The sequence below is a fragment of the Plecotus auritus genome, assembly GCF_963455305.1.
Source record: "Plecotus auritus genome assembly, chromosome: 12".
NCBI lineage: Eukaryota > Metazoa > Chordata > Mammalia > Chiroptera > Vespertilionidae > Plecotus > Plecotus auritus.
In genome coordinates, this window is record NC_137778.1 from 7213046 (window position 1) to 7233560 (window position 20515).

The following is a 20515-nucleotide window of genomic DNA, read 5'->3' on the forward strand; positions in this document are numbered from 1 at the left end:
AGGCCTTTGGAGGGGAGAAGGGTCTCCTTTTTGTGACAGGCTCCCTCTCCCTCCCTCTCTCCTCCGTGGTCTCCTTTTAACCCCAGATGATCCATGGTTGGTTTGAGCAGAGGACGGAGTTGAGAATGTTTGTGTGCCTTGGGGGTGGGGACAAGGTGGAAAGCAATGGGACACATTCCCTTTTACAGCCCGCCACTCCCCTTCCCCGACCCGAGGCCCTCCCTGCCCCACACCAAGTTCGCTTCCCTTCCTTTCCACTTGTTGATCTCATCCAATGACCCCTCCCCCACTCTCTTTCCTGGGAACGCTGCCCACTCTGGAGACCCTCCAAACCTCTGATTCCTGAGACTGATTATACCAGGAAACTTCTGCCCTTCTGCTTGCTCACCCACCATCCCGCTCCCAGCCTCTCCAGCGCTGGGATTACTTGAGGGTATCTGAGGGGACAGAAATGGTTCTCTGACATTTGGTTCATTTTGGGCCCTTCTGATTGGCAAGGGAGGGTGGAGCATGCTTTGGTGGGGGTGGGAGAAGCAGGCCAGGGGAGCAGGTTGTGCGTAGGGTCTTTAATAAGTAGCTGGGAGAATGGTAGGGCTCTAGGCTGAGCAGTTCAGAACAAAGGGCTGGGAGGGACTGGCACTCTTGTCTGGTTTGAAATTTATCTGTAGGGGAAACACAATGGCATTAGCTTCCCTCCTGGGTGTGTTTGAAGTGGTGTTTTGGTCAGAGGGGTGTATGTGTGTGTGTGTTTGTGTGAGACTTCTTTATTTAGTCATACTAACACCAGGATTTCTTTATACCACCTATTTTCCAAGTCTCAGAGGAAGTGTCTGGGGATTGGAGTATGAGAGATCCTGGAGCCAGAGCATATTAATTGCTTACTTAATTACTAGCTGAGTAGCTTATAAAAGCACTTCTTTCACCCCCAGGATCCTCACAGCCACCCCATCAAGTATGTATTATTATTTTCCCTGTCTGATGAGCCTACCAGACTACAAAGCACAGAGCAGTAGCCTGCCCCTGGTCACAGAGCTGGGTTTTGAAGGCAGATCCTTGGGTGCAGATTCCAGACTTTTTTTTTGCCAATGGCTGTGGCCAATGAGAGTGCTTGGATGTGGATGAGGAGATGGAGAGTCTGGGTTCTGGTGGCTCTGTACCTCAATGACAGTCCTTTTCCCCTTAATGTCTCCACCCACGTTGGTCTGTAACCCACTTTCTCTCTTTGAACCTCCTGATGAAATTCCTTTTTTAGGAGGAGGACAAGAAAGAATAGTTTGAACCAGTGTGGCTCAGTTGTCCCGAGCACCAAAAGGTTGCGGGTTCAATGCCAAGTCAAAGGCACATGCCCGAGTTGTGGCCTCGATTCCCGGTAGGGTGCATGCAGGAGGCAGCCCATCAATGTTTTGCTGTTTCTCTCTCACATCAATGTTTATCTCTCACTCTCCCTCTCCCTTCCTCTCTCTCTAAAAATCAGTACAAATGTTTTTATTTTTTAAAAAAAGGATAGGCTTAACCATAGCAAGAGAGAGGCAAGGGAGACATCTAAACTACAGGGTGGGGCAAAAGTAGGTTTACAGTTTTTCATATGGAAAATAATACAATAATAATAAATAAGAATAAACTCTGTTTTGTGTACTTACAACTGTAAACCTACTTTTGCTCCACTCTGTATATTGAGGACTAAACCAGTGGTGTGGGTTCTCAGGAGGCAGGTGGAAGAGCCCAAGATGGAAACTGTACCAGGGGTCCTCAAACTTTTTAAACAGGGGCCAGTTCACTGTCCCTCAGACCGTTGGAGGGCCGGACTATAGTTTAAAAAAAAAAACTATGAACAAATTCCTATGCGCACTGCGGGCCTGGGATGAGTCGGCTGCTAAGCAGGACAGGCAGCGGCACCCGGTGGGCCAGATGAATGTCCTCGGCGGGCTACATGTGGCCCACGGGCCGTAGTTTGAGGATCCCTGCTACAGAGCGATGAACAAGGGCCCTGCTTGTGGTAAAGGTTTTTAGAAAGGTCAGGTTGGGTTCAGGCCTTACATCTCTGTCTCCAAGGTGTGTCTCTGTCACACACTTGCCTTGACGTGGGGATGTGACAAACATCACTAGACCACGGAGTGCCTCCACATAATTCGGTCAGGATCAGTGAATGGGCTTAGCATTGATTTCACCTTCCTGTATGCATTGCCCTTTCCCTGAGAGTCAGAGGCATAATTGTTTACTAGGTGGGTGTCACTTACTGGTCCTGTGCCCACGGGAGGGTGGTGGATACTCTTCCAGTCCCTGTTTGCAAGTTGGCGATGGTTTCACTTCACTGGGGAAAAGGTAGCAACTAAACAAAGCAAACTCATTTTAGTTCTGAACAGAATCAACCTCTCAGCAGCACTTGAGCTGGCTGGTTTACTCCCACCTTGGCTGCATGGAAGCCCACTCCTCTGGTCTCACCTTCTCAGCCCTTTGCCTGCTCCCTTTCCTCTGGACACATTTACATATTGGGGTTCTCAGGGACCTCTTATATAATTCCCTAGGTGGCCCCATTCATTCCCACGATCTTGAAGCCCCAGCTTCTGAGTCCAGCTCCTCTGATACCAGCTGCCTACTCCACTGCCTCTGAGGCCATGAACTCGCACGCTGGAAATGGAGCGCATCGTCTTCCCTGCCACATCGCTTCCTGCACAGTCTTGCCTGCCCTCTACTGGCACTGCCACCAACTCTTGCTCAGGCCCGAGGTCCCTGCTCCCCCTCAGCCAGTCCTCATTAGTCCTGTGGATGCTACCAACAACATTGGGCTCCAGCGTGACCATTTCTTACCTCCTTTGCTGCTCTGCCCATTCAAGCCTGCATGACTGCAGGAGCTTCCATACTCATCTCCCTGTTCCTGCGTTGCCCTCTTTCAGTTCTTGTCTGATAGCTAAAGTCCCTCGCAGCCTTCCCGTTGTTTAAAATAGCCCACGAGCTCTGCACTGGGCCCAGGGGTCCTGTGATAACCTGGCCCCGGGCTGCCTCTTCAGCTCCCATTTCCGTCGCCCTCTCCCCTCCTCAGCTCTGCTGGTCTTTCCAGCTTCTTAAAATACAAGCTACAGCTAGCTCTTCACTGCTGGCCTCCCCACACGTGCTTCTCTGCTCCATGGCTCCCCTTCCACGCTGCCTGGTTAACTCCTGCCCTCCTTCAGGCTTACTAGTAGGCGTCATTTTCTCAGAAAGACTTTCCAGAGCCACCCGGTTTAAAGTAGCCCCTCCTCCCCAGCGTTGTCTCTCATAGGTTCCTGGTCTTCTCCGTTCATCAGTCTACAGTGAGTCATTTATACTCACCTGTTTTCTTGCTCAGTGTACACCTGCCCCACCGGACTGTAAACTCGGGGCCTGTTTCACCACTGGATACCCACTGTGCATAGTTCTTCGTAGGTGCCCAAGAAAGAGTTGATGACTCAGCGAGTGAAGCTCAGGCATAAGCACTCAGTGCATGATGATGATTGGTGGGGTCGGGGTCAGAGGGGATGATAGAATATTGGGTGCTCGAGTAGGTGGGGGTGGGGGGCGGGGCTTCTGAGAAGGGCTGGGGGCAGCTCTGAAGAAGGAGCAGGCTTTGGGTGAGAGTTGGGAAAAGGTGGGAAGGAGAGGTCATTGTCCTCTGCAGAATGAGAATGTGCACGTGTAGGGGAAAGATGCTGCCCCTTAGCCCACAGATAGACAGATAAACTCACCATCTTGCTGATTTCAGGATGTTTGGCCTTTGGCTTCCCTGAACCCTCACTACTTGCCATCCCTCACCCCTCCTGGTACATACGTGCACAAACACACAGACAGCCTCCAGGGGAGCAGCCAACCTGACCTGGACCATAGCTATAGGTGTGTTTGCTGTAGATGCTGGGGAGATGGTGTCAAGAGAATAGTCATAGACAGCCCCCTGTGGGCAGACTCAGAAGCTGTGAGGTGGGGCCATTACTGCAGGTGAAGAAGAGGCCTGGGATAGTTCCTGGACAGAAGCCAGTTGCTTTCCTGATCTGTGGGTGGGTCTCCGTTGGTCCAGCCTGTTGGCCTGGCCAGCACTACCCTCTCTGAGCCTCAGTTTCCCTGGCTGAGAATAGGAAAGCATTGCCCTGGGTCTCCCCTGCAGCGTTGGGTCACTCTGGGAGGCCTTTGCTGGCATCTTCCTCCACCCTGAGCCCTTGGCACAGTCTGGGGAGGGGCTGTTTCCAGGATGCTGGGCAGGAGGCACTGGGCGCCTGGATAGAGCAGGAACCTGGATGTTAGAGTCTCAGGCAGTGGCCAGGCTCACAGCTTGCTGTGGCTGCCATTCGGGGTGGTCTTCCTTTGTGCTGACCCCCCACAGGACCTCCTACCCCTCACGAGCTGCTTTCTCTCCCTAGGGGCCGTCACTTGATTTTCTCTGAGACAAGCCCACCCGTCCAGCAAGATAGAGTCCCTCAGGGTGACGGTTGATTTCCTGAAGGTGCCCTTCGGCTTGAAGAAGCCAGTGCTGAAGGAGGTGGCTGTGGGGCCCCCCCAAAGGCCCCAGCCTGTGGCCCTGGAGCGCTACAAGGCGCGGCGTTCCGACGCCATGGACACCGAGTCCCAGTACTCGGGCTATTCCTACAAGTCGGGCCACTCCCGCAGCTCCCGGAAGCACAGGTGACACAGGTGGCAGGGGGAGGTTGGGAGGCTCCAGCGGTGGGTACGCGCGGGGGTGGGTGGTGGGGTGGGAGTGGTTGTGAGGAGACCCAGGTCCTCCCCTTGACCTTCTGTGCCTGTTCCCCTGGCCTCTGCTGCAGGGACCGACGGGACCGACACCGCTCTAAGAGCCGAGATGGGAGCCGTGGGGATAAGTCGGTGACAATCCAGGCTCCAGGGGAGCCCCTGCTGGACAATGAGTCCACTCGAGGGGATGAGCGGGTGAGTGTCGGGGGGGATGAGGTGCAGGTTGGGTGTTTCCAGACTGACCCTTGGCGAAGCTGGAGGTCCACCAGAGGGGAGGGGCTGGGAAACTGACCCAGATCTGGAAGGGCGTGTGTGTCTGTCCCAGGGTCAGACACTGTTTCAGTGGAATTGAGGGAATTTCAGTAGAAATCCCGTTGGAAGCAGCAGTCTCTTTATTCCTCATCTTCAGAGAGGTGGGGGGGACCGAGGCTGTGTAGGGGATTCCCTGGTTCCTCTGGCCAATGCTGGTCAGTCTGGCTCCTGGGAATCTAGAATAGGAGGGTGGGGGCTGGATGGGGCCTGGGGTATGGGCAGCCCTGAGTTTTCTTTGAAGCTTTAAGGCGTGGGCACTCTGGCACCCTCTGGTGTCGGCCTGTAGAACAGCATCGCCTGGGTGTTGGGTAAATGAGATGTGGGAGGAGTGGATGGAGAAAGGGGAGGGTGGAGAAGTGAGGCTGGGGTGTGGAGCCGAGGCTGGGAAGAGTTCTCCAGGACACGGATACTCCTGCTTTAACCTCTGTGGCCCGCTGTGCTCACCTGCTAGGGAGGTCAGTGGCAGAATACAGTGCGAGAATAGGGCAGAGCTAGGATGTGAGATGACTAGGTTGTCTCATTCCTCCTCTTTCTTTTTGAGAGCATCTTATGGGGCAGGGAATTCCCAACCTCCCCCCCTTTTTTTTCTCACAAGAACTTGTTGTGACTGACATTGGGAATTCCTGGATCTTGGGGACAGAGCAATAGCAGATGCAAATGCTTTTTCTCCCTCTTCTGCAATGCTGTCTTCTCCCTGAGACTTGGCCTCCTGAGATCTTGAGGTGACCCTGAGATGTGGTAGGCTCACCTGCTGTTGGGAGGAGTTCCCAAGCCTCGATCCTTGGGAGGGTAGGCCATGTGTCTGGGTGAGGAGTGGACCCTGTCTCTGAGCTGAAAGTGGTCAGTGCATCCACTTCCTCCTTTCAGTTCGGACTCTTCTCTTGTCCGTGGGAGAGGAGCCTCCTCAGTGTCTCAATCACGGACTCTGCCAGGCAGGCCCCAGGTCTCTGCCGTGTAACCTAAATCCCCAGTGTAGGATGTGACTCCATACCCCAGGCGGCCCAGGAGTGGAGAGCATGAACACTGCTCCACTTAGAGTCTTGGGCTCCTCTGTGAGATGGCATGTAGCCTCTTCAGAGAAACAGCTTGAGTGGACCCCCCTCAGGAAGGCATCTGGGGGCCCCAGCCTGTCCACCCCCTTGCCTCCAGGAAGAGGCAGCCCCTGTGCTGTGGGCATGGAGCTGGCCCAGCAGAGCTGGCTGGGCAGACCACAGAGCCAGAGCGATCCTAGTCTGACCATGTCCTCACACCTGCATTGATCGTCCCCCTCCCCCTCCCCATTCCCCTCCCCCTTCCCCCAGTGTCTCCTTTTCCTCACCACACTGCTTTTGTCAGTCACTCGCTTCGAAGCCTCCAGTGGCTCTTAGTGCCCGGAGAATAGGCGTTTCTTCCTTCACCTGGCATTGCAGGTCTCTTGCTGCTTTGTCTGATGAGTGTGACCTCAGGTCCCAGTCACTGTCGAGCAGCTCCCTTGGCATCTCTCTTGTGCCCTCTGCTCTGAGGGTCATCTGCGCATGTGCAGTTTTTGCTGCCCTGCTGACCAGTGTGAAGACCCCCCAGGCCCAGGTCTCAGGTGTCCTCTTCTTGCAGAGGCCCGGCGTGGACGCAGTGCGCTCTGTCCCTCTGATGCAGGGGTCCTCAAACTTTTTAAACAGGGGGCCAGTTCACTGTCCCTCAGACCGTTGGAGGGCCGGACTATAGTTTAAAAAAAAAAACTATGACCCTGACCGGTTTGGCTCAGTGGATAGAGCGTCGGCCTGCGGACTGAAGGGTCCCAGGTTCGATTCCGGTTAAGGGCATGTACCTGGGTTGCAGGCACATCCCCAGTGGGAGGTGTGCAGGAGGCAGCTGATCAGATGTTTCTCTCTCATCAATGTTTCTAACTATCTATCCTCTCCCTTTCCTCTCTGTAAAAAATCAATAAAATATTTAAAAAAAAAACACACAAAAAAAACTATGAACAAATTCCTATGCCCACTGCGGGCCCAGGACAAGTCGGCTGCTAAGCAGGACAGGCAGCGGCACCTGGCAGGCCGGATAAATGTCCTCGGTGGGCCGCATGTGGCCCTGTGGGCCATAGTTTGAGGACCCCTGCTCTGATGGCTTCATCCTGGCTGACTACCCTCTCTTCTTCCTCCCTCTCCTCTCCCGCGCTTCCCTCTGTCTTTCTCCCCGCGCCCTCTCTCCTGTTCTCCTCGCCCCCATTGCTGTAGGATGACAACTGGGGGGAAACGACCACAGTAGTCACAGGTACTTCAGAGCACAGCATCTCCCACGATGACCTCACGCGGATCGCCAAGGACATGGAGGACAGTGTCCCACTGGACTGCTCCCGTCACCTGGGGGTGGCTGCCGGCACCACGCTGGCGCTGCTCTCCTTCCTCACGCCGCTGGCCTTCCTGCTGCTGCCCCCTCTGCTGTGGCGGGAGGAGCTGGAGCCCTGTGGGACAGCCTGCGAGGGCCTCTTCATCTCCGTGGCCTTCAAGCTGCTCATCCTGCTGCTGGGCAGCTGGGCCCTGTTCTTCCGCCGTCCCAAGGCCTCGCTGCCGCGCGTCTTCGTGCTGCGTGCCCTGCTCATGGTGCTTGTCTTCCTGCTCGTGGTCTCCTACTGGCTCTTCTACGGGGTGCGCATCCTGGACGCCCGGGAGCGCAGCTACCAGGGCGTGGTGCAGTTCGCCGTGTCGCTGGTGGACGCCCTGCTCTTCGTGCACTACCTGGCGGTGGTCCTGCTGGAGCTGCGCCAGCTGCAGCCTCAGTTCACACTCAAGGTCGTGCGCTCCACTGACGGCGCCAGCCGCTTCTACAACGTGGGCCATCTCAGGTATGAGCGCCTGGGAGCAGGCAGCGGGCCTGGGGTGGAGGCTGCGGGGACGGCAGGGCAGGTAGTGCGACGATGGGGCTGGAGGTGCTGGGCTGGGAGGGCCACGTGGTGAGAAGTTCAGTACTTTGCACATAGTGTGTTTTTGACAGTGTTTGCAGCTTGATGCGCAGGGTCCTGAGACAAGATGGGGTGAACAGACAACAGACAATCAGAGATCTTGGAGAGGGGTGGGCCCAAGAGGGAAAGCTGTGGCACAAACAGGCTTTGGGGAATGACTTTACTATTTCTTTCTTGGAGGCACAGCCTCTTGTGATCACAGGGTGAGTGGTCACTGAGATGAGGTGGCCAGAGGAGGGACCCTCAGAGCAAAAGATAATGAGGAAAGCTGTTCAGCCCTCCCCACCCACACTGTGGGCAGGACGCTCCCAGACCATGCAGAGTGTCAGGAGCACTTCCTGATCCTATAGGGAATCTTGGGGGGAATCCTGAAAGGGATGAGTGACCCTTGGCTGGGGACCCAGGCCCAATGCCTTTCTCCCCTGGGCTTCAGTACGGCAGGGAAGGACTAGGAGGCCCAGCCCTGGGGAAGGCGTGGGAACCTGGTAAGTAGACCTCAGGCCCTGAGCCAGGCTTCTTGGAAGCAGCTTGTCCCTGTCCCGTGTCCTTTCCTGCCCTACCAACCTGCCCTGATGTCTCCCTTCCCCTACGCCCCTTGTCTGTCCCTGCTCCCTTCCCCTCCTGTGTCTCCCCCACAGCATCCAACGCGTGGCAGTGTGGATCCTGGAGAAGTATTACCATGACTTTCCCGTCTACAACCCTGCCCTTCTCAACCTGCCCAAGTCCGTCCTGGCCAAGAAAGTGTCTGGCTTCAAGGTGTATTCCCTCGGAGAGGGTGAGCGGCCCTGCTCCTCAGCCCTCCTCGTCTCTTCCCAAGCAGGACTCCAAACTACCTCCGCCCTGTTTCTCTCGCCCCCTCCTTCCCTCGCTTTCTCCTTTCCTCGGCCCTTGTCCCAGACTCTTCTGTTCTGTCCTTTGCCTTGACTCCAGGTGGCTGGCCTTAGCTGCTGATCCTACTTGCTGTCCCTTTATGCCATGGTGTATCCCCCAGTCTGACTCCTCTGCGTCTGCTCATCTGCCCTGGTCCTAAGCCCTCGGCTCTCTGAGCTCCAGAACCTCCTGCACTGGCGAGGAACATGTGCAGAGCTTCTAACTCCAGTGCCACCTTGTTTCCTGTGGGTCTCTCCCAGAAGTGGCCACGAGGGTTGGGAACAGGAAGTATTGTTGGGGGTGGTCACAGCTTCCTCAGATGTGTCAGATTGCTGTCTCCAGACTTCCTGCAGCGAGAAGCAAGGCCATGCTCCCCAGTGACCATCCCCTTTCTCTCCTGCTCCTGTGCAGAAAACAGCACCAACAATTCCACGGGCCAGTCCCGGGCTGTGATTGCTGCGGCAGCCCGGAGGCGGGACAACAGCCACAATGAGTACTACTATGAGGAGGCAGAGCACGAGCGGAGGGTGCGCAAGCGGAGGGCCAGGTAGGTCCCTGGGGGGCAGTAGGTGTGGATGGGCTCAGGAGAGGAAGGCCATCAGGTTTCTGTAACTATTGGAAATAGACAAGTGAGCAGTGATAAGGGTGAGGGTGTATATTCGTGTTCTGTTGTTGCCAAAGCCAATCGCTATGAAGGCAGCTCTGTAAAACAACACACATCTATTCCCTCACAGTCCCCGTGTCAGCTGGGGTTCATTGGACCTCCATTCAGGTCTCACAGGCTGAAATTTGAGCCTGGGTTGTCTTCCAGGCTCACTGGTTGCTGGCAGAACCTTGTCACCTGGCAATTCACAACATGCAGTTTGCTTTCTTCTTGAGGGGCTCTCTAGCCCGAAAAAACTGCTTTGGAAGGGCTCACATGATAAGATCAGGTCCACCATAACAATCTCGTATTTTATTTATTTTCACATGATAGGTGAATCTCTTTTTAAGTTTATTTTATTATTGAGAGTATTACCCATCTCTCACCCATCCCAGGACTTCACCCGTTTATTGTCTGTGTCCATGGGCTGTGACTAATTTGTACTTCTCAATCCCTTCACCTTTTTCACTCATTCCCTCAACTGCCTCCCACTTGGCAACCTTCAAAATGTTCTCTGTATCTGTGAGTCTGTTTCTGTTCTGCTCGTTTGTTTGTTTTTATTTATTTTTTAATTTTATTTTTATTGATTTCAAAGAGGAAGGGAGAGGGAGAGAGAGAGAGAAACATCAATGATGAGGGAGAATCATTGATCAGCTTCCCGCCCCCTACTGGGATCGAGCCTGCAACCTGGGCATGTGCCCTTGATGGGAATTGAACCTGGGACCCTTCAGTCCGCAGGCCAACGCTCTATCCACTGAGCAAACCCAGCCAGGGCTGTTTATTTTGATTTTTAGATTCAATTGTTGATAGATATGTATTTATTACCATTTTATTGTTCAAAGTTTATCTTTTTTTTTCTTTTCTTTTTCTTCTTAAAGAAGCCCCTTTAACATTTCATGTAATACTGCTTTGGTGGTGATGAATTCCTTTAACTTTTTTTTTGTCTGGGAAGCTCTTTATCTGACCTTCAAGTCTAAATGATAACTTTGCTGGGTAGAGTAATCTTGGTTGTAGGGCCTTGCTTTTTATCACTTTGAATATTTCTTGCCACTCCTTCTGCCTTGCAAAGTTTCTGTTGATAAATCAGCTGACAGTCATATGGGTGCTCCCTTGTAGGTAACTAACTGCTTTTCTCTTGCTGCTTTTATGATTCTCTTTGTCTTTAATATTTGGCATTTTAATTATGATGTGTCTTGGTGTGGGCCTCTTTGGGTTCATCTTGTTTGGGACTTTCTGCACTTCCTGGACTTGTATGTCTAGTTCCTTCACCAGGTTAGAGAAGTTTTCTGTCATTGTTTTTTCAAATAGGTTTCAATTTCTTGCTCCCTCTTTTCTCCTTCCGGCACCCCCATGACGCGAATGCTGGTACACTTGAAGTTGTCCCAGAGGCTCCTTACATTATCTTTATATTTTTGGATTCTTTTTTCTTTTTGCTGTTCTTTTTTTAAAAAAATATGTTTTTATTGATTTCAGAGAGGATGACAGAGGGAGAGAGAGAGATAGAAACATCAATGATGAGAGAGAATCACCAATTGGCTGCCTCCTGCATACTCCTTACTGGGGATCGAGCCTGCAACCTGGGCATTTGCTCTGACCGGAAATCAAACTGAGACCTCCTGGTTCATGGGTCAATGCTCAATTTCTGAGCCACACCGGCTGGGCTCCCTCCTGATATTAAACTACCACATGTGAGTGTGGCACCAGCCGGTTCCTTGATTCTGCCCCGAGTCTCCATCCCGTCTACCAGTCTTGATGTGCCTCTTCTTTAATTCCCTAGTTGTAAGATTTCCATTCAGCTAGATTTCAGGTGGTTCTGAATGATGGTTGTTCTGTATTTTAGTTGTAATTTTGATGTGGCAGTGAGTATTGTGTTTATCTATGTTTCCATATTGACAGATCACTGGTCCAATCTCGTATTATTATTTTTTAAAATATTTTCTATTGATTTTTTTTAGAAAGAGAGGAAGGAGAGGGATAGATAGAGAGATAAAAACATGGATGAGAGAGAAACATCATTGATCGGCTGCCTCCTGCATGCCCCATATGGAGGATCAAGCCCATAACCGAGCATGTGCCCTGACTGGGAATCAAACCAGTGACCTCTTGGTTCATGGGTCGATGCTCAACCACTGAACCACACCCGATGGACCCAATGTTGTATTTTAAAGTCAGCTGATTTGACACTTTAATTTTATCCTCAAAATGTGCTGATGTTATTGAATGATCAGGAGTGGGAACCTGGCAGAGGTGGATGGAGGTACCTTTGAATTGCACCTACCACAGTGGGCCAGGGACCCAGTGAAAGGATGTGAACCTGCCCTGCGACAGCGGGACTGAGGCTGATGAGATCTCCTACCAGCAGATCTTGAAAGCTGCTCAGCAGATGGTACATTTTTACCTGCAAAAATGAGGGTCTAGTGCCAAATCTTGGTAAATTCATAAAGGCTGTCCCCACTGCTTCCTTTTTCCCATTCACATTATTATGTGAATTTAAGTCACACCTGAAGAATCTTTCTTGCTGCCAACTGCTGTCAGGTCCCACCTGGGTCTGTCGGGATTTTTACAGGGAGGAACAGAAGGTCTCAGGCCCCTCCTCCCACACGGATCTCCAGGTCTCAAGGGAGGAAGGTAGTGCTTAGCCTGTCCTCCCACAAGCCTGGTGTCCTCTGCACTAGATCAAAGATCATCAACCCCATTTCTGCAGCATTCCAGTGTGTTTCCAGCTGTCGTAGAAGGCGCTCTCATGGAAGGAAACCAGAGATGTCCCCTGCTCCCTTGCCTTCTGCCTTGCCTAAGGTCTTTGGGTCTTCTCCACGGCCACCACCAAAGGGACCCTTTCCTTCCCCATTACCTGGGGTGTAAGCAGAGGAAAACTTTTCCCCTTGGTTCACCTGAGACAAGAAGATCATTTCCAAAGGAACTTGACGAGACAATTAGGAGAAGCAAAAGAATAAACAGAGGGACTGTCAGTGTACACAGATAACCTGTCGGGATGCACAGGTTTACTTAGCCCAAGATCCCGTTTTAAGCTATTTGAAGGGCTTCCGAATATTGGTGTTAGTGTGTGTCTCTCTCTGCTTTGAATGTAAATTGGCTTATTTTTCCTGTTCCCCTTTAACACTGTGTTTCTGAGATTCACTGATGTTGCCTACAATATGCAACGTGTGCCATCCTATCTTTGCAGAGTAGTTCATTGACTCCACACAACATCCTAACCAATATTTGGATTATAGTCATCTTCCTAATTTTTTTTCATTTTGTTGGATATCTTATTAACATTTTAAATATCTCTGATCACTAGCAAGTGATTAATTCATAGATTTTTTTTTTAGCCTTTTAGGCCTCTTGTGAATGTTTATTCATCTCCTTTGCCCATTTTTTCTGTAGTGTTTTGCCATTTTCTTCTTGATTTGTAGCAGATTCTTTGCATTCCACCCTATCCTGTGCCCCAAGAGATTTTCATTAATGTTGTCCATGCTGTTGTGGTTGAATAGAAATCTGTCATTTTGGTGTAGTTGTATCTATTAACCCCCCCAGCCCCCAACCATGAAGTATGATTTGAGCATCTTATTTAAGAAGGCTTTTCTTAGCGTTTGCTGCAATGCTGGTCTTCCCCATAGCACAGTTCTTAGTTGTCTCTCCGGGTTTGACATTCGAATGCTCTCTGAGTCCCTGGGCTGTGCTCACTGAGCTCTACAGCTGTTTCCTGTCCCCAGTGGGGAAAATCCCTCCCCCTCCCTCAACAGCATACGCTTATGCGAATACACATAGTCCCCAAAGCCCAGGCCTAGGCTGCACATGGGTTCCTATTGCTTCCTCAAGAGCACAAAGGCCTGAGCTTGTTCTGGCTACTGGAGGGCTGGAGCTGGGGGAGGATGAGAGGTGGGCGTCCGCTGCAGACCCTCCTGTCCCCTAGGCTTGTGGTGGCGGTGGAGGAGGCCTTCACTCACATTAAGCGGCTGCAGGAAGAGGAGCAGAAGAACCCCAGGGAGGTGATGGACCCGCGGGAGGCAGCCCAGGCCATCTTCGCATCCATGGCCCGAGCCATGCAGAAGTACCTCCGGACCACCAAGCAGCAGCCTTACCACACCATGGAGAGCATCCTGCAGCACCTGGAGTTCTGCATCACACACGACATGACGCCCAAGGTGGGCCTGCTCTGCCCGGCATTCTCTGCTTCCTCTAGTGCTGGCCCTTCTTTCCAGCCCCCTTCCCCATATTCTCTCATTTCTTCCTTTACTCTCTCTCTCTCTCTCTCTCTCTCTCTCTCTCTCTCTCTCTCTCTCTCTCTTCCTTCCCCCAACCTTCTTATAGTCTCTTCTCTCATTTCTGCCCCATCCACCCATCTCTGCATGGGCTAAAGTTCTTTTTTTGTTTGTTTGTTTGTTTTTAAATATATTTTATTGATTTTTTACAGAGAGGAAGGGAGAGGAATAGAGAGTTAGAAACATCGATGAGAGAGAAACATCGATCAGCTGCCTCCTGCACATCTCCTACTGGGGATGTGCCCGCAACCAAGGTACATGCCCTTGACCGGCATCGAACCTGGGACCTTTCAGTCCGCAGGCCGACGCTCTATCCACTGAGCCAAACCGGTTTTGGCTGGGCTAAAGTTCTTAGTGGTGAGGAGAAGGGAGAGCTTTGGGACCATTTGGGGAAAGGTTGAGTCTCTTTCTCATCTTTAGAAAAGCGCTGAAATGTCCAGATCTAAAATTCCACGTTCACCCCTTCACTTCCAGCAGATTTATTTTTGTTGTTGTTCTCTTTGAACCATTTTAAGCCATTAGCCACCCCTCCACTCTTTGCCCACTTCCTAGTCTTGCTTCCCCTGAGCCATCCTTGGTGCATGGGTGACGAAAGATACTGCACTTTAACCAGGACACCTCCAGCTTTCTGCTGGTGCACACCTGCTCGTCACTAACCATGACAGCTGGGTGGAAAGGAAGGAGGAATGCGGGAAGGCTTGCCTGGACCATCCCGTGGTGTAAGGGGGAAGAGCAGAGCATGGTGTTAAGAGAGCTGAGTTCCAGTCCCGACCCTGCTGAGCCCCATCACCTCTGTGGGCTCCCACTTCCTCGTTTATAAAGCAAGGGTCTGACACAGATAATCTCAGCCTTCCTCCCGCTATGACATTCTGAGACCCAATGCCCAGTGAGCTGGGGCGTGCTGGCCACCTTTGGAAGCGGAGCCCCAGGGTATGCAGGATGGCGGGTGGGTGGGAGAGCTTCTGACGCGGCTCCTTCTCTCCTTCTCAGGCCTTCCTGGAGCGGTACCTGGCAGCCGGACCGACTATCCAGTACCACAAGGAGCGCTGGCTGGCCAAACAGTGGACACTGGTGAGCGAGGAGCCGGTGACCAACGGGCTTAAGGATGGCATTGTTTTCCTCTTAAAACGCCAGGACTTCAGCCTGGTGGTCAGCACCAAGAAGGTTCCATTCTTCAAACTCTCCGAGGAATTTGTGGACCCCAAGTCGCACAAGTTTGTCATGAGGCTGCAGTCTGAGACCTCGGTGTGACGGTGTCACAGCAGTGGGAGTGGGACACGGGCTCCTGGGGCGCTGGGAAGGGCTGGGCGCTCCGGTCCAGCCCCTTTCCTGCAGCCCTCGCCCTCTCGTGTTTTTTTTTTTTTTTTTTACTTGAATTAACTTACCCCTACCCTGTCTCCTCCCCTCTTCCTCATTCACCCAGGTGAACCTGGAGAGACCATCCTGCTGTCCTCAGTACCTGGGAAGTTCCCTCCTCTCTGCCCCCCTCACTTTGGTACCTTTCCAGGCCCTGCAGGAACCAGTGCCTCTCCCCCTCCCTCTCCTCTCCCCGATGACTGTCTTTTCTGAAAGTGCACAGGGCTCTCCTGAGCCCCCACTCTCGAACCCAGGTTCTCGTGGCTGTTCTTTCCAGTGGCTCCTGACAAGGTGCCTCTGGGGGACACAGACATGACTGCAGAGAACCACGGTGCCAAACTCGTCCAGGGCAGCAGCTTCCTGAGACCTCCAGATGGCAGGCGATCCGCCCCTCCTGCTGCTCACTCACCTGCAACAGATCCTGAGTTCTTGGGGCAAGGGCATGCCTGTGTCCTCCCACACCGCCCCAAAGTTAGGGGTCCCCCGCCAGAGTGATTTGCTTCCAGCTGTTAGAGCCTCCCGCATTCAGCCATACATATTCAGGGCAAGGGAAGATCTCTTCTTTACCCTGAAGTCTCCACCATCTGCTTCTGACTTGTATGGTCACACGTGACCACGGGCACACTGAGACAAACCATCTGTGACCTCCTTTCCTGGGTCCCCTCTTTTTATGGCTCTTTCCTGGGTAGCCCCTGAGGGAAGGGCAGGAGAGACCCCTGCCCCCCTCCACTGTGAACATCTCAGTGGGCCAGGTTCCCCTTCCCAGCAAAGGATGACACGTAGACTCCTACACAGAATTAATTGCCTGTGGGTCCCAGCCCCACGCCGGTGGTCTTAGGCAAACATTGTTCTTTCTTTCACCAGCCACCTCCAGTTTTGATGTCTCTTCCTTCAGCTCCAGAGACCTGTTGTCTCATCTTTTTCTTGGGGGAGCCAGCAGCTCCTCTTTGTCCCCTGCCTTAAGTCCACCTCTTTGTCTCAGGGGTCTCTCTTCCTTGGCTGGCCAGGGTCCCCTCCACTTCTGCCTCTGCCTGGTTCTCTGGGCTCTGGTCTCCCTCTGTATTGGGGTGAAGGACCAGGATTGCTGCCTTTTGTGGGTATGTAGCCCCTTACCCCATCTAGCTCTCCCTGTCTTTGCACCCAATCTGAACTCTTGAGAATTTCCATCTCATTTTGAGCAAAATGTGCTGGCCCTCTAATACACAGATTCAGTGTAAATCTGAGCCTTGAAACCATGTAGTTTTAGCCAGGGGGTGGGGTGGGGGGAGGATAGAACTGGGACGCATCCAGATACCTCCAGCCAGGACCCATGTGGCAGACCTTTAAGGTGGCTGGGCTCAGTGTGCCTCTGGGTTTTACCCTCTAAATACATCACAGTGTCCCTTTACAGGCCCGTCTTCCCCCGGAAAACTCACTGGCTGTTGCCTTGCAGAGAGCAGCTTGGGGTCAGATCCCCAGGGATGTCTCAGCAGGGAGGCTTCCTCTCTGGCAGTCCTGGGCTTGGTGGAGCCTAGCGACTGGACTGGTGTTTCTCCTGCTGTCCTTTCTGGAAAAGCACATCTACACCCCCCCCCCCGCCCCCTCACCCCCCACCACTTACTAAGCAAGGGCTCTTCAGCCAGGGCTGACCTTAGGCAGGGCCCGGAAGTCCGCCTCCCGCTGGGGCTGTGGGTTTGTGGATGGACCTGAGGGAAGGACATCCTCTCCTGGGTGTATTGGGAAGGTGTCTCTCCTTCCGAGACCTGGTTTTAGAGGAGCCCCTCTGGGTCACATTTCTAAATACCTCGCTATCCTGGAAAACGGGGCCTGGATGGTGATTGGGGTCATTGCCGCTGTGGGCAGGAGTGGGACATGTGGTTGGAAGATTGAGTTGGAGAGGGAAACGATTGGGGGTCTTAGTTGCTGCCCTGGGTTAGGGGCAGGGAGTGTTTATTTTAAGAACCTGCCATGTGTTGAATCACTGTGATTTCTTCATTCCTTTTTCCTAAAGCAAAAAGAAAACCCCCCAGCTCTCTGTATAAGCACTAAGGGCCGCGACTGAGAATGATAGTGTTTTGGTCCTTTGCGTCAGAACTGTGGTATCTTTATCTTCTTTGATTATTATTATTATTTTTTAAAATGTCAGGATGAATTGTCAAGTGTGTGGCTGTGTGTCCTTTCTTCTCCTCTGTGGGAGGTTGTCTTCATGCTGTGAATTGCTGTGGGGCGTGCAGCTGACTAAGTCCCTCTGAGCAGTGTCGTTTGTCTCCTGTCCCATCACTCCCTGGGTTTCCTCATTCTTCCCTGTGGGGGTGTGCCCACCTCTGCCCCCACCCCCAGGGGATGCAGTGGCTGGGTCTTCCCAGCGCTCTTTCTTTCTGTGACTTCATGGCATCCTGGTGCAGCCCCGTCACACCGCCTAGGCGTTCCTTTTCATCACTTTGGAACACACACCCTCCTCCGTCCATCCATACCAGGACACTGTGCCTCACTCCTTCACCTACCTCGCCACTCCGCGGCTGTCCCCATTGGTCCCTTTCCTTACTCTTCGTGATCTGTTTATTCCCTTTAATCTCTCATGTTTCTTCCCATCCCCCACCATTTCAGCCCTTCATTCCCCCCTCATCCGCCCCCCCCCCCCCCCCGCCAAATTCCTTTTACAAACCCTGCATTGTGCTTGTCATCAAGCATCAGAGACATTGGGTCCCTGACCTTCTCAGCTCAAACATCCATTTCCCAGAGTTTGTGCTGCTTCTCTGTTGGGCCCAGATGAGTTCCCTGACCCTCCGTGGTGTCTGTCAGTCCGTCTTCTCATTCCTCGGCTCTCCCCACAGGCAGCATCTGCTGATGGACTTGGTCCTGGTGTGTGATTGTTGTGATTCGTTCTGTGCGCGAAGGAAGGGAGCTTTTTGAATCCCTTCCAAGTGAGATTGTAAATGTAGAATTTTCTACTGTTGGATCTAGGTTTTTTTCTTTTTTCCTTTTTTTTGGGGGTGGGGGGGGTGGGAGGGTTACAGAACTGAGACCTTGTGCATGCATGTAGAAAATTGTAAAATGTAAATTTTTTTTAATATATAAAATGCTTGTTTTTACAGTTTGCAGTGAATCTAAACATTATGGCAGTTTTAGGGATTTTTTTTTTCTTAACATAGGAACTAAAACTGTACAAACTTTTTTTAAAAATATAAAATAAAGACATTTGACTTTTGTGGGGGCATTTTGTTGTTTTTCTTTTTTTATAGAGAGCAAAGAGGGTCAGGCAAGAGTGGATATATGTGCTCCTTGTTAGGGAATGGGTAGGCCAGGAGGGGGCAGTGTGAGTTCATTATCACTCCATTGTTCCTCAGATGAAGGAACAGGAAATTGCCTATTCTGAGGAGAGACAGATGGGGATGGGTGGATGGTTGTTAGGATAAGGAGGAAGGAAAGATCCATAAGAATTTCAGGGAATAATTTATTTTAGTCAACAGTGACAGGTCATCACATTACGAAAAATCCCTGAAGTATATGTCTTATTTCTAAATATCTTATTTCTACCATTATCTCCTCAGTCTTTCAGGCACTGCACGAAAGAAAGCGTAGCAATGGTCATTTATTTAAAATGAAAATATCCAGTTGGCATTGTGCTTGTAATCACATATCAGAATCAGCAAGAGGTCATGGCCTTTCCGCTCCATCGAGACCCAAGCTTCTCTGTGACTTTGAGCAAAATACTGAGCACATAAACAGCTCCTTCAGGTTAAAACAAATAAGCAAATGTACACTTCCCTGTGTGGAGCTGACCTGCTTCCTAGATTCAGTCTTCCCCTTCCCACCTCATGCTTTGCCAGGCTTTGAGGATGCAGGGACAAGAGATGAGGTCCTTGTCCTGGAGGAAGATCCAGCCTATAGGATGCGACAGGCCCAATGATCTAGCAGGCGTCCTCAAACTACAGCCCGCGGGCCACATGCGGCCCGCTGAGGACATGTATCCGGCCCGCCGGGTGCCGCTGCCTGTCCTCCTTAGCAGCCGACTTGTCCCGGGCCTGCAGTGCGCATAGGAATTTGTTCATAGTTGTTTTTTTTTAAACTATAGTCCGGCCCTCCAACTGTCTGAGGGACAGTGAACTGGCCCCCTGTTTAAAAAGTTTGAGGACCCCTGAGTGAGACCCGTGGCCTGGTCATAGGCAGAGCACAGAGGAGCCCTGGCTGGACAACAAGGAGCTCAGGGAGCCTTTCTTCAAGAAATTTAAGGAATTTTAGAATCAAGAGGGAGTAACACAGTTTCCTTGAAGGGAGGGGATTTATTTGTTTTATTTACCTAAGTCTTCCTAGCATTTGTACCAGTTCCTCACATATAGTTGGTGCTCAATAAGAAAATTATTGAATGAATAATGAATTAAAAACATGAACAATACAATAGGGACGTGTAAAAGGGATCATATACTTCTTCCTTTAAAATTGTACTCAAGTCTTTCTCATATGAAAACAAATAAAATGAGCTTCCCTTGAAACTACAACCATTCTTATGACTCTTTTCTTTTTGTAACGAGGCTTACAAGTTTCACTTACTGTTTTCAGTTTACCTCAAATCCAGCTTTTGAGTTACTGTGACCAAATTTCTAGCAGGCCTCTCAAATTATTCTTTCTCTTTACGGGCAAATAAAATAACTGCTTTCAGTTTAGCGAGTCTTTATTCAGTGCCTAGGATGTTCCAGCCTGACACCTGGCGGCTGTAGGAACAGCACCAGGTGGAGTCAGACCAGATCTGGGTACTTCAACAACCCTCGGTACTTGGGTTCCGGCCAGGAAAGAATTCAGAGCCAAGATTCAAACTATAGGTGAACATCTTAATAATAAAAGTGTAATATGCAAATCGACCGAACGGCCGAACCGTGGAAGGACCATCCGGACAACCATGCTATGACACCCACTGGCGCCAGGACAGCCAAGGTGGGTGGGATGTGATTGGTCGGGGGGCCCTGCCATTGCCCCAGGATTGCCCCAAAGAGGGAGGCCCAGGCCATTGACTGGTGGGCTGCGGCAGGTGGGCGGGGCCTCCCTCTACCGGGTGATCGATCATGGGGCTCCCAGACTGCAAGAGGGCGCAGGCCGGGCTGAGGGGACCCCCCCCCCTCCAAGTGCATGACTTTCATGCACCGGGCCTCTATTTATAAAATCACAGAGGTAAAGAAGTAATTCATAGAAGAAATGGGCTTAGGAAATACACTGAGTGGCCAGATTATTATGATCTCTGAATGCATGAAGATCTCTAGGTGCAGTATAATATATATATATTAGAGAACTGGTGCATGAATTCATGCATGAGTGGGGTCCGGCCAGCCTGGCCAGGGGGAGGAGACATGGGCGGTTGGCTGGCCTGCCTGCTGGTTGAACTCCTGGTCGAGGGGACAATTTGCATATTAGCCTTTTATTATATAGGATATACACTGAGTGGCCAGATTATTATGCGTCCAG

General features: G+C 51.7%; 1 protein-coding gene across 1 annotated transcript; it reads left to right on the forward strand.

Annotated features, from left to right (window-relative positions):
* The first annotated feature begins 4498 nt into the window (after positions 1-4498).
* On the forward strand, positions 4499-18012 carry VANGL2 (VANGL planar cell polarity protein 2). The gene is made up of 7 exons (XM_080647747.1): positions 4499-4629; positions 4770-4890; positions 7221-7828; positions 8584-8720; positions 9227-9362; positions 13375-13606; positions 14714-18012. Exons 1-7 carry the CDS (start codon positions 4559-4561, stop codon positions 14972-14974), a joined length of 1566 nt encoding a protein of 521 aa, XP_080503873.1. The 5' UTR covers positions 4499-4558; the 3' UTR covers positions 14975-18012.
* The last annotated feature ends 2503 nt before the right edge of the window (positions 18013-20515 follow it).

Bases quoted from the DNA above. Each gene is read 5' to 3' on its own strand.
- VANGL2 (XM_080647747.1), top strand. From the start codon at position 4,559: ATGGACACCGAGTCCCAGTACTCGGGCTATTCCTACAAGTCGGGCCAC. The intron at 4,630-4,769 runs GTGACACAGGTG...CCTCTGCTGCAG, and splicing joins CGCAGCTCCCGGAAGCACAG to GGACCGACGGGACCGACACC. The intron at 7,829-8,583 runs GTATGAGCGCCT...TCTCCCCCACAG, and splicing joins TACAACGTGGGCCATCTCAG to CATCCAACGCGTGGCAGTGT.